The sequence below is a fragment of the Brassica napus genome, chromosome C2 (assembly GCF_020379485.1).
Source record: "Brassica napus cultivar Da-Ae chromosome C2, Da-Ae, whole genome shotgun sequence".
Taxonomy (NCBI): domain Eukaryota; kingdom Viridiplantae; phylum Streptophyta; class Magnoliopsida; order Brassicales; family Brassicaceae; genus Brassica; species Brassica napus.
Window position 1 is genome coordinate 50,619,532 of NC_063445.1, and position 13,293 is coordinate 50,632,824.

Sequence of the window (13,293 nt, forward strand, 5' to 3'; positions counted from 1 at the left end):
ACGTCGATAAGTGGATCAAGAGGCATCAACAGGAGAAATTATTCAAGCTGATGCAAGCAACCATACTTGCATTTAAGTTCAACCCTGCATATTCATAACTCCGTACGCTAACACAAAAAAAGCATCCAAACTCAATCCTCTCACCTCCACCTCACGTTCCTTCCCCGGTTGCCACCATCACCAACCCTTTCTCTCGACTCCTGAAATCAAATTCCATTATGCAACTCCATTTTCATCATCATCATCCATGGCCCGTATCTAATCTCTCTACCTTCTCCCATTCCCTCCCCATACATCTAATTCCCTCTTCTTAAGACATGACTCTTCCTTATGGTTTACCAGCAAATAGACAAGAGACACCCTAGTCCTGCTATTTGTTTTGTGTTATGTGCACAGCTATGCAGTGACATGGAACAAGGAGAGGGATAAGAACAGGCGTATGAATGAATCAACTACGAATCAGCTTAACTCAAGTGAAGACTTTCTTGGAAAACTCTTGGTTTAGGACGACCACCAGTGGGTAGAAGAACCTGATCTTTTGGCTATCTTGACACTCTGGTTTGGTTTGGTTGGAGCAGCACTTTTGTTACAAAGATAGTGAAAGAGATTATGGTTTCGGTAACTTTTCTACTCTCAGTTTTCCTGTAGTTATACCTGATTTCATGTATAACTATTTTAAGGAGACGACATCATACTTCACTTTGGATTAAAAAAAATTGACGTCTGGAGTTATAAATCCAATTTGTTCTGTATTACTATTGTAGTTATGTTACTGAAAAAAATATTGGAGTATGAGATTTGGAAGATCAAGAAGCTGCATCTAACGGTAATATATTCTAATTAGCCATAATGATAAATTGATAATCAACATTCATAATCTTACCTTATGTAAATGTCATCAAAAGTTTCATAAACTGGAAAGTAGCCGTTGGATCATTGGAAAAGAAAAGGAAACAAAAGAGAATACAAATAAGTGAAAGATGTGCTGAATCTTTTTGAAATAAGTCAAATCCTTGTTCTTAGATTTTCACAATCTTTTTGTAATCTTTCTTCTCTCTTTAGAAAATCTGTGATGAATCCTAAAAGATGTGCTGCTTGCAGATATCTGAGAAGAAGATGTCCAAAAGATTGCGTTTTCTCACCTTATTTCCCTCCAAACAATCCTGAAAAATTTGCATGTGTCCACAGAATCTATGGTGCTGGAAATGTTTCCAAAATGCTTCAGGTATATAAAATCTTCTTTTTTGTGTTATCTTTTCTCAATCCGAAATTAAGACAACGTTATTGCATTAGTGGTTTATATATAACAGTATGAATATTGATGGTGATCTTTTTTTTTACAGCAACTTCCTGTTCAGACAAGAGCTGAAGCAGTGGAATCTTTATGCTTTGAAGCAACATGTAGAATTGAAGATCCTGTTTATGGATGTGTTGGGATGATTTCTTTACTCCAGACTCAAATCCAGAAAACTGAAAGTCTTCTGGCTAGAACTCAAGCTGAGATCACTGTTGCTCAAATCAAACATAGCCAAAACCAACATTCTGAGTTTATGTAATATCTCAGTTTCATCTAATAAAATTCCAAATAAAAAAAATCTCTTCTACATCTCTTTTGCTGATTGCGTCTCTACTCTCTTGTACGCATTTGTATCTAAAGGTTGCTTGTCTCAGGAAGATATCGATAAAATTTTGTGTAAAAAGTTCATGTTCTGTCTTGAGAACTCCACCGATTACTATGCTAATTTAAGGCCATAACACTGGAAATTTCAACATCATCTTTCAAAGTTCAGTGATTGTTCTACCAAGGTTGACTGTAGCTTTTGTTTGCTAGATATATGTTAGTCATTGTTGTAAAGAATGTGAGACTTTGCACTTGTTGAATGATCTAGCAAGGTTGATATTTTGATCTTGACTTTAGTAGCCTCATGGATTTGCCTGTCACAGTAATGATCTTTGCAAGTCTGATCTGCAACCTTCAAAATTGTGAATAACTAGCTTTAGCTTTAAGTTTGATATGCATTGTTACTTTCCTTATGGTTATTTGTTTCAGACGGTAAGCTGCAGACAAGACAACAGTTGTAACAATCTTGTCTGGTTCAATATCACATGATAATTTTCTGTGTTTGTAATAGACTAATAAACTCATAAAGACTTCTTCTCTAGTTAGAGACTCACACACACGATGAAGAAACAAGCCCAAAGTGAAAAGCCCAAAGTGAAAAAAAATGAGGTCAAGGATTGATGTATTCTTGATCATAGAAACATGAGAAGATTACAAATAGAGTGATTTGATAACCACAACCACACAGATGAGTAAGAAAGTTATCCAGAATCTAATCTCCTTTGCCTCCAACTCATCTTTTCCTTTTACTATATTACCACATCTCTGTTTCAAAATATCTTTCTAGCATCGGCTGCTACCAAGCCTACAACCTTAACTTTGATCCTTCCTGGTCACCATGGCTTCGGCTACTTTCTCTGTGCCAAAACCATCTCTTCAGGTACCTTACTTCTTCTTCTGATATCTATTACATGATCTTAAAAAGTTTAAGTAAATGTGTTTTGGTCTTCAGGGTTTCACTGAGTTCTCAGGATTGAGAAGCTCCTCTGCTTCTCTCCCCTTCGGCAAGAAACTCTCTTCCGATGAGTTTGTCTCCGCCATCACTTTCCAGACTTCTGCAGTGAGTTTTCTGTACCTTCCATGTTCTGCCTTATCATGCAATCTTATAACACAAACTAGTACTCTATAAAGAGCTGTCTCATTCATATACCATTGTAACTGATCATGTTTCCACCAGATGGGAAGCAGTGGTGGATACAGGAAAGGTGTGACCGAGGCTAAACTAAAAGTAGCCATCAATGGCTTCGGTCGGATCGGGAGGAACTTCTTGAGATGCTGGCATGGTCGTAAGGACTCTCCCTTTGATGTCATTGCCATCAACGATACCGGTGGTGTCAAGCAAGCTTCACATCTCCTTAAATACGACTCTACTCTTGGAATCTTCGACGCGGATGTGAAACCTTCCGGAGACGCTGCTCTCTCTGTTGATGGAAAGATCATCAAGGTTGTGTCTAACCGCAACCCGTCTCTTCTTCCCTGGAAGTAAGTTAAAACACACAGTTCTGTGTCTGAAGTTGATCAGTCTTTGTCCGAAAGGCAGATAATCATTTGAATGGTTTTGTTAGGGAGTTGGGAATAGACATAGTCATTGAAGGAACAGGAGTGTTTGTGGATAGAGAAGGTGCAGGGAAACACATTGAAGCTGGAGCCAAGAAGGTTATCATTACAGCTCCAGGCAAAGGAGACATCCCAACTTATGTTGTTGGTGTCAACGCTGATGCTTACAATCCTGATGAACCTATCATTAGCAATGCATCTTGCACTACTAACTGTCTTGCTCCCTTTGTCAAAGTTCTCGACCAAAAGTTCGGTATGCAACGGTTCTGCTTCCGCTTTCTTTTTTTTGTTCTTTCAGATCAATGAAACTAGGCCCCGCATAACCGGAATTGGTTCGGTTTATTTCGGTTTTTGATTTTTTTGGTTCTAGAAATATAGGATCCGTTCGGATATCTAACAAATTAAATTTGGTCTTAGTTTGATTATTTTGGTTTCTGGTTCGGGTAACAAAACTGAGAACCAACTAATATCCAAAATAATTTCGGGTTCGGTTCTAGTTTCTTGGTTAATTTGGGTTAAAAATAGATAATTCCGGTTTTTCGGATAAAATTATTGGATAATGCAGATAATTTAAAATATTTTGGATAAAAAATATTAGAGTAATTCGTTTTTGGGGGTAATTTGGTTTATAAATAGTATTTAAAAATATTTGATTATTTTAAAATTAAATATATTTAATATTTATAAGTCTAAACACTATAATATAAAATTTAGGTACATATTCGGTTCTCAGTTTAGTTCCGGTTTGGTTTCAGTTTTTTGGTTCTAGAAAAAGTATCCGCTCGGGTATCTCGTAGTATCTGAACCCCGAACCAAACTGTGTTTTCGGTACGGATAAATGTGTCTGGCCCTGAATGAAAATGTGTTTAATGTATGTTGTAAACATTTCAGGTATCATAAAGGGTACAATGACAACAACTCACTCATACACCGGTGACCAGAGGTTACTAGACGCTAGCCACCGTGATCTAAGGAGAGCAAGAGCAGCTGCATTAAACATTGTTCCCACATCTACAGGAGCAGCTAAAGCCGTGGCTCTCGTGCTCCCTAACCTCAAAGGAAAACTCAACGGAATCGCTCTCCGTGTACCAACACCTAACGTGTCAGTGGTTGATCTCGTTGTGCAGGTCACCAAGAAGACTTTCGCTGAGGAAGTTAACGCTGCTTTCAGAGACTCCGCAGAGAAAGAGCTTAAAGGTATCCTTGAAGTCTGCGATGAGCCGCTTGTGTCAGTTGATTTCAGATGTTCAGATGTGTCGTCCACCATTGATTCTTCGCTCACTATGGTGATGGGAGATGATATGGTTAAGGTGATTGCTTGGTATGATAATGAATGGGGTTACTCACAGAGAGTTGTTGATTTGGCTGACATTGTTGCCAACAACTGGAAGTGATTTGTAGCTTTTGAAACCAAAACTTGTCTCATGTTTTCTCCTATTTTTACATTCTGATTCTCAAAATATCGGTCAAGAGACTCAAGACTGTATAAACTATAGCCCTGAGTTATGGATTTGTAATAATGATAAAACTCGATTTAAACTTGTTTACATCTGTATTTTTTTAATCCTGACCAAGTTTACATGTACCATGTTGAAAATCTTTTCTAAATCTTTCTTTCCTTAATCTGGTTTATTAAATCGCTTTTTCAAAGATTCAAAATCCGTAAATCTTATGTATAAGCATTAACGAACTCTCAATCAAACTGAGTGATCTAAGAAAACTTCTACTACATTTGTACTTTATGAAACTCTTTTTAACGGGCCTCGAACAAACAAAAAAAATTAATATACAGAGATTTAATGTAATAATACATTTTGGTTTTTGCAAAAAATACACAACGTGTAATGTTTTTTTTTAATGGGGTCCTAACAACAGAGTTTGCTAAGAAAAGAATGTACCTGAGAAACTGTCTACTTAATTAAGCCTTTGAAGGGTGATGATGAGATGTCTTTTCAAGCATTCTTGTTCCTTCTTCTTGCATGGCTAGTTTGCTCCATCCTGATCCTCCTCTCATGGACAATATCTTAGCCCTCTCGAGCCCGTTTCCTCTAAACCCTGTAATCTTGGAAGATACCATTGGCATCACAAGAATAGCAGATGCGTTGATAGAGTCTTCACCAAAGCCCAATGCCGTTAAACAAGCAGCCTGCAACACAAAGAAAGAAGGGTTAAAAGCTTGTTGTTGATAAAGCTTTACCAGTGAAGATATTTTAGCTTTGTGGGGTACCTTTGTTTTGGAAATTAGATCAGCTGCTTTCATATACATTCCTTGTACAGCTACTCTTGTGTCTTTGCTATGTCCATCTTCAAATGATTGTGGTATCAACCTGTCCTCTTCCGAGGACACTATTGAGTCCAGAGATGATGTACTGTCTTTTGTCTCGTTGCCTCTTGTATCATCAGGTGCTAGTAACGATATGCCTATGAACACGCACATCATTCCTAATATGAACATTGTTGTTCTTAACGCGTCGAAGACCTGTTCAAATAAGAATGAAAAATGATAAGCCTAATGATACAAGATGACCGAACATATATCAAGTAAGTTAAAAGATGAACCTGAAACTCTTGAAAGTAGATGAATCCAGTACAGATGGAAAAGAAAGTCCAAGCAATCTGAAACATTGGAACTATGAGAATTGCATCACAAAGAAACAACCCTTCATTCAATCTTGTCATCTGCAACAACAGCACATTAAAGACATCTTTAACTTAGTAACTTTATCGTCCCAATAGCCAAAAAAAAATATTCCATTGGCTTTAGGACTTTACCCAGAATCCAGCTGTACCAAGAAATAAAAGAAGCATAGAGTATGTGAACCAGCTATGCAATTGATAGCTACTAGACATGGCCAACCTCAGCAAGTTTGAGCTGCAAGATGAAACTCAAATCAGCACTTGGAAGTCATGAGTATAGCCATTAGATTTACAAACTCACAGTGACTTGGCGAATAAAACGGAACATGATCCTATAGCGCCGGAGACCACAGCATATGAGAAAGGAAGCAACAGTTTCCAATAGGAGCTAATCTCTTGTCCAGGTACAGATATCAACAACACTTCTCCTTTCCTATTACATTTCGATTAAAGATATCATCACCAAAGAGGGGTAAAAATTTGAAAACGCAAAGCTAAGACAAACCTATAGAGGAAATGGTTTACAGCTACGATTATAATCAAAATCCCACAGTAGACCAAGAATGTCAGATTGCTGTATTTCTCTGCCAACTGTTCTGGTGTGAAAACTGAGCATAAAAGACTTTGCATTAGCCCACACTCAACCGATAGACCAAAACCTTTTATGTTGAAGAAAAGTTTACCTGGAGACTGGTGATTACCAAAAGCTACAAGGAAAACGTTTCCAAGAACAATAAAGGCCGTAGCAACAAGTACTCTGTGACCAAAGGCAGACCAAACAAAATTAGAAGAGAGAGTAGTAAGTTGCAAATTACAGTGAGGATGTTGACGTACTTAACGGTGACCATTTTGTTCAGTACAACATAAGCAAAGGCTATGTTGGATACAAACTGAATGGAACCAAGAGCTGCTAGAAGAGAGTGTGACAAGGTAAGTGAACTAAAGACAAAATAGTAACGCAACCATCAAAATCAAACCAACTCTTACCTGAGCAGCATAACCAAAGGAAATGAAATTGAGGCAATTCCCAAGAAGAAAGACAAGGATCCCTGTAAGTTCCCAGGAGGGTCAGAACTAGCTTCATAACATAAACTTCAAAAGGTTTTAAAAGACTAAAGCAAATACCAACTCTCCATGTCTGAAAATGTATAATGGGCTTCAACGGCGTCTTTCCACCACCACTATCCTGTAAAGCTAGCCTTTCTCTCTGGATAATACACAAAAAAAAAAAACACACACACACACACACACACAGAAAAGTAAGGCTCAGGAGGAGAACTCTAACGAAATGGTATTGATGGCAGAGGGAAATAGCAAGACCTCGTTATGTCCCAATTTGAGAAGGTTAGTGCCGAAATTAATAGCAACGCTTCCAAAAATATTGATGAAAGCTCCAATGACCCACTCTCCCATGGTTTAAAGAGAGAATCACTTAAAAGCTGCAAAAACTAGGCGCAAGCAAATCAATCAGTAGCTCATGCAGGCTCTTATGTGATCTTCTTAAAGAGCTTCGAAACTCTGCAAGAGAAGAGAACCCTTGTCAGCATAGAACCTAAGAGAGGCTATTTGATGAGGTTATTGCAAGAGACACAAAACAAAAACACAAGCTTGGAGCTTTGGTTAGGTAATAAAAGAGAAGCCCCCCATAAAACTTCATCAGAGGGTTTCTTCAAATCGTTAAATCTATCGAAAGAAGAGATCAAAATTGAAGAAGCAAACCTGAGAGAAGGAGATGGAAGAGGTTCAGATCCAGATTACAAGTCTTCCTTCCTCTCTCCCAAGAAACAAAATTGACGACGGAGAGATTCGATCATAGATTAGAAATGATATTGTCGTTGGGCCCCCTTGTTCAGTTTTTCTTTTTAACGTATATCAGCTGACATTCCTTCAATACAAATAGATACGTCTCTGCCTCCAGGTTCATTTGCCCAAATATGGTTCTCTCTCTGCCAGTTTCTGTGTGATTTATCTGCAGGAACACCCTTAACTGTGGATGCCTTTTCGCAACGGTTGTGTTCAAGGATGTATCTGCTTATTTCATTACATTGGCCTCATTTACTGCTCCTTTCTCACTCTCAGACTTGGCCTCTCTGTTAATTTCTCGCAAGTTTTTTGCTAATATTATTTATGTCTAAAGACAATCCTTCAAAGTTATGTATTAGTTTTCTCTGTGGTGATTCCCTGCGTGCAGGTTTATGGTTTATCCATCCATTGGAGCTAGAGGAGGAATACACTTTATTAAAGGGATCACAGTCACTTTAGTCAAAAAGCTAAGCTAATCATTGCCCCAGGTGCTGCTCTTATTCATTCTCTCTCCTAGATGGAACATTTTATCTTCAAGATACAAGTAACAAGAATTTTCAAATCTTAGTACTTATGATGAGAATCCCTGTTAAGCGATTTTGTGAGAGGAGTCAAAAGGGTTCTTTCTTTTTTTTTTTGATCAAATTGTGGTGCAACACGAGAGTCAAAAGGGTTCTTATAGCATTGGAATAGAATATGTTTATCTAGCTACTGCCAAAGCACTTGGGGTTTAAATTGCTGGAGCCATTCACTTTTGTTCTTAGCCATCTTTTCTGGAAGTCAACCTCGTGGGGGTTTTCAGGGTAAAGATATTTGCACATGCTTCAAGAAGACCAATACTGCAATCTATTCCAGAATCTTTGTACAGATGGGAAATCCACATGTCTTTCATGTTCTGCCTATTTCATCTCAAAGCCAAGATGTTGAAGTACTATTTTATCGTTCTTAAGTCAACCTCTCATGAGAAGACAACTACAAAGATAGCTTCCTATTGTTGCCTAGTGGTTGTAGCTTTTGTTCTTTCAGACAACATGAAGTAGAGGAACCCCAAAACCAAATTTGTAAAAAGGCAAAAAAATAAAATAAACCCTTACTAAATTATCTCAGGACCGATCCTGCGATTGAGGCACTAGAGAGCCAGTAGTGGAGCACGCAGCAGCAGCATATCTCGTAGCCTACTCGGTTGTCTAAAATGTTCCCAGCCAGTGCCATTTCTGCTGTGCAAAGATTGGTGATCTCAGTTCCATTGGTCTGTGAATGAGACCACAACCTTAAATCTTGTATGTTTGGTTGTTTTAGAGAGCATCTAAGACAATGGATCCTATTAGTAACAGCTTAAAAAGTAGCTTCTCTATATGTCTCTTTGGGAATCACATTCTAGTCAGATGCTAAACTTGGAAGAAACTGAGTCTTAATCAATAGCTTCTCATGTTTTAACTCTGTTTACAGAAGAAGCATTCCAATACTCCATAATATATAACAATTGAAGAAGTTTCATGTGCCTAGGAGAAATGAAACTAATTTAACTACAAAGCAGTACTGAGGAACCGATTTGACGCTCTTCTCGATTTGAAAGGCTAGAAGCGGCAAGAGTCTCTTCTTTTCCCCTTCCATCTTCTGCCATTACTCTTAGAAACTCTTCAAGAGCACACTGCATCCACTCATACCGACACAGTTCCAAAGCTTCTTTAACATTCAGCTGTATGTTTATACAACAAACCTTTATCAGTTACTTTTACTATAAAACACATACAAAAGCAACAATGGGTGCTACTTACCCATCGCCTTTCACGGTTTTCGTGTTCTGGCCATGTCGCAAGCTCTTCAGTCACCTCTAACGAAAACATATAGCCTTTACATCCACCTAAGCAGCAGTCAGGTTCCGCACTGCTACTCTTGCTTCTAAATTCCCAAACTCCTAATGGCTCTTCCTATAGGAAACATTCAGTTAAATCTATACAAGAACTTCCTCGGATTGGTGATTGAAAGAGAGAACTCACTCTTAGTATTCCTTTAACTCCTGCTTCTTCCATGGCTTCACGAGAAGCAGCTTCAAGAACAGTTTCATCATCTTCCCATCCTCCCTGAAGATGTACACATATTAAAGTTTCAGAAGCATCAAACATGAAGAAGTTGATACAGGAAAAAGACAAAAAAAAAAAAAAAACCTTTGGGAAGACAAGATCGTGTCGATTAGGAGATGATACCATAAGAACTTGAAGCTTGTTTTCAAAGTCAACACTCGAGTCATCCTCATCTTTCACCACTCTATACGGAATGCATCTGTCATCATATGTCAACACATGAATTTCTTTCAATTATTTACTTAACTGATTTTTCCACTATTTAAATGAAACTAAAAAAACCATCATATCAAGAACTATTCAAGAATTAATAAAGTCAACCGCAAGAAACAAAAAAAAGAAAGATTAAATACCCAGAAACAAGACGGAAGTTGTTGTCATAACGTTGACGGTCTCGTCCTGTTCGTGCTAAAAGATTAGACATTTTTAATAAACCTGCGAAGATGAAACCAACCCCAAATTAGAAGAAACAGAGTACACAAAAAAAAAAAAAATAAGAAGGGGAAGAAATTAATTACGAAGAAAATGCAGCTTTTAAGCCTTTTGAGAAAATAAAAAGGTCCTGTCTTTTGACTGTTGGTTGGTGTCAGAAAGAAACATCAACATAGCTTCCATGAAGAATCATCTTGTTCAATAATGAAGTTCATCTTTTCACTCAGAATTAAAGAGAGAGAAAACTGAAACTCAAAGAAGAAGAAAAAGAGAAGGAATGGTTATGGGGATGTTTGCCATCAATAGGAAGTAGAAGCTGAGAATTTTCCGGGGGACAAATGTAAGAGCTGACCAAGGGGAGCATTCAATTCTTTAATAACCACCACCCATCTTCTATTCACATTTCTTATTTTTTTTAATAACATTTTTTAGATATTTTTATGTATCATGATGATGATATATATAATGAACTTGGTGAGTCCACTTAGGAGTGTTTTATTTAGTTAAACATAATCGATAGGGAGCCAGACACAACAATCAATTATAAAGTCGGATATAGCTCTGAAATGGATACGGTTCCAGTTGGAGAGAAAATGCTCTCAGCTGGTTGGTTCGTTTACTAGTGGTCATCTACACATGTATCCAATATCCTACGAGACTGCGAGTCTTAAAGATCAAACATGTATTTGATCCGGAAAAAAAAAAAGATCAAACATGTACGAATATTCGATGGACTAGCCTAACCCTCTTTTAAATTAGAATTAGAATATATGAATAACTTTTAGGGAATATTTTGAGTTTAAATGTTTTTAGCTTTCACTAAATCCTCGTAGTTTACTAATATTCCACTCAAATTTAACTAACCAAATCAATTCATGTTAGATTTGTTTTTTTTCTTTGTTTGTTTAGTTTTGACATTCAAATAAGAAAACCAAAGCCCCCACTCTACTGACTGAACACCTCTAAATTCTTAAAACTTTAGCATAAACTGTGGATCTTCTAAGGCATACATTATACATATACCTATAACGATGAGACAGACCAAACATCAAACAAAACCTAGTTAGCCTCTGCAAAGGTGACTATGAAGCCCCCACCTATGTGTTGGAGGATGGGCCTTCGGCCCACTCGCAAACTGGACATAAGGAGAAAAGCCGAAAGCATATGAATGGCCCAGATCGAACCGATGAACCTCCTCCACACGCAAGGAACAGACGGTTGGATCGACCGCCGATGATAGACGTAAACCTACGCAAGCGATAGTGTAATGATGATCGCCGAACCTAACCACTAACAACTCCGCCGATTACTGTAGCATGCCAGAATGTAATCATGACGAACAAATAACTTCTCCACGCAATGGGCATCTATAAAAGAAGAGGTGTGACCATTGATAAGGGACACAAAAATCTTACCACGAGAGACTAGAGAGAGAAAAGAGAAAGAGAAGTAGTTTAGCTAACAAGCTTGTCATTACGATGACGAGTTCTTTCTTCGTAACTCTATTCAGTCTTTTGCTTACACTTTAATAAACGAAACTTTTGGCCCATTAATCACTCCTAAACACTCGTTTAAGTATTCTAAACTTCCATTACCGGATTTAGGATCCAACACTATAGGCCATAACATAGGTCGAATCGGTTTTGGATTCATTGATTTTTTTAATTAGTTCATAAAATAAGGGTGGGCAAAAAATCTGAACCGAACCGAACCAAACCAAACCGACCAAACCGAACCCAAATCGATCTAAACCAAATTGAAGTATATGTCTAACCCATTTGGTTCAAGATTTTATCAACCCAAATGGTTCGGTTTGGTTTGGTTTTAAACTGAACCAAACCAAAAAACCGAAGTGTTTTTTTAGTTAGATTAATTAAATATACTAATAACATTAAGATTTAATATATTTAACCATTTAGCCTAAACAACTAAACATAATTTTATACATTATACTTTTAAATGAATAGAATAAGCACAACTAAAAATAAAATAAAAGAATATGAATCTCATACATTAACATCAAAACGGAAAAACTATTTTATTATATTTATATTAGGTTTGAAGATAATAATATAAATTATTGAATTATATTTTCTACATATTTATTGTGATGTTTGATTTTACGTTTAAATATGAAGGAAATAATGATTTAGTATCAAATGATGATTTTTTTTTCGTCAAACGATTTGTTTATATTTTTATAAATCATATTTTTGTAATTGAACAAGAACAAAACTAAAAAATAAACTCGGTTGAACTGAAAAATACAAACAAAACTTAATTAAACTGAACCAAACACAAACCAAACCGAACTAAAAACCGAACCGAAGTAAAACCGAACCAAACCGAACATAAACAAACCATACTAATTTGGGCTGACTTTAGTTTAAGATTTTTTAGACCCAAAATAACCCAAACCAAATCGAATCTAAACCGAACCCATAATTAAACAGAAACGTCCATGTAAAACCACAAACTTTTCCGGAATACTGAACGGTTTGGCTATAAAGCCCATGTGTTATGTGTCTGCTTGATTAAAACGATATTGAGCCTAACATGGGCTTTCTGAAAACCTGGTGCAGGATATAATTGGTATTTTTATTTGTCAGTCACTTTTCAATCATTTCCAATTTGTATGATTTATTCATGATGACCACCACCGCCGCTTCAATCACTGGTCTCGTTTCAAAAATTCATATTCATTTTTTTTATTATAAATGGGAAAAGAGAGAGAAAAAAAAAAGTCAATACTATAGTAATAAAAGTCAAGACAAACGATGATATGTCTTGATTGTTATCACCGTTTGATGATCATCGTAAATAAACACGAAACGCAGATCGTGTAAATGTGAGTTGAAACGTTAGCGTTAGTAACTAACGGGTAATATAGAGTAGAAGCAAAAATACACACTTATACAGCCGGATTGTGGGTCCTTTGACCCCCGCGTTTTTACTCTGTCTATGTATAATGTGGTCCTAGTCATTATTTATTGTGAAAAAGACAAAAATAGACTAGCACTTAAGATCAAAAGTCACAAAAATAGCATTTAATGTTTTATCAAAAGTCACAGACTTAGGGTTTAGAGTTAAAGGGTGGAGTTTAGGATTTAGGGTTTAGGGTTTAGGGTTTAGAGTTTAGGGTTTAGGATTTAGATTTTA

At 36.9% G+C, this 13,293-nt stretch overlaps 3 protein-coding genes and 1 pseudogene across 4 annotated transcripts; 2 read left to right on the top strand and 2 right to left on the bottom strand.

The window, feature by feature from the left end:
• LOC106364586 (LOB domain-containing protein 24) lies at window positions 1–1,714 on the top strand. Its single transcript, XM_013804128.3, has 3 exons — window positions 1–618; window positions 765–1,225; window positions 1,344–1,714. The coding sequence occupies exons 2-3, from the start codon at window positions 1,073–1,075 to the stop codon at window positions 1,554–1,556; spliced, it is 366 nt and encodes a 121-aa protein (XP_013659582.1). The 5' UTR covers window positions 1–618; window positions 765–1,072; the 3' UTR covers window positions 1,557–1,714.
• Window positions 1,715–2,249: 535 nt separating this feature from the next.
• Window positions 2,250–4,733, top strand: LOC106367141 (glyceraldehyde-3-phosphate dehydrogenase GAPA1, chloroplastic). The gene is made up of 5 exons (XM_013806855.3): window positions 2,250–2,501; window positions 2,574–2,681; window positions 2,799–3,103; window positions 3,187–3,431; window positions 4,070–4,733. Exons 1-5 carry the CDS (start codon window positions 2,460–2,462, stop codon window positions 4,570–4,572), a joined length of 1,203 nt encoding a protein of 400 aa, XP_013662309.2. The 5' UTR covers window positions 2,250–2,459; the 3' UTR covers window positions 4,573–4,733.
• A 204-nt stretch (window positions 4,734–4,937) lies between these two features.
• Window positions 4,938–8,274, bottom strand: LOC106367140 (probable magnesium transporter NIPA8). Of its 2 annotated transcripts, XM_048746932.1 has the most exons (12): window positions 7,535–8,274; window positions 7,136–7,333; window positions 6,941–7,022; window positions 6,803–6,864; window positions 6,650–6,735; window positions 6,499–6,572; window positions 6,321–6,423; window positions 6,117–6,248; window positions 5,951–6,050; window positions 5,738–5,857; window positions 5,406–5,657; window positions 4,938–5,324 (listed from the first exon to the last, which is right to left on the bottom strand). In XM_048746932.1, exons 2-12 carry the CDS (start codon window positions 7,226–7,228, stop codon window positions 5,097–5,099), a joined length of 1,332 nt encoding a protein of 443 aa, XP_048602889.1. In that variant the 5' UTR covers window positions 7,229–7,333; window positions 7,535–8,274; the 3' UTR covers window positions 4,938–5,096. The 2 variants fall into 2 exon arrangements, with proteins under 2 accessions (XP_048602889.1, XP_013662308.2); XM_013806854.3 differs by lacking the exon at window positions 7,535–8,274 and having other exon boundaries at window positions 6,650–6,722; window positions 7,136–7,292.
• A 738-nt stretch (window positions 8,275–9,012) lies between these two features.
• Window positions 9,013–10,724, bottom strand: LOC106363156 (annotated as a pseudogene).
• Between the last annotated feature and the right edge of the window lie 2,569 nt (window positions 10,725–13,293).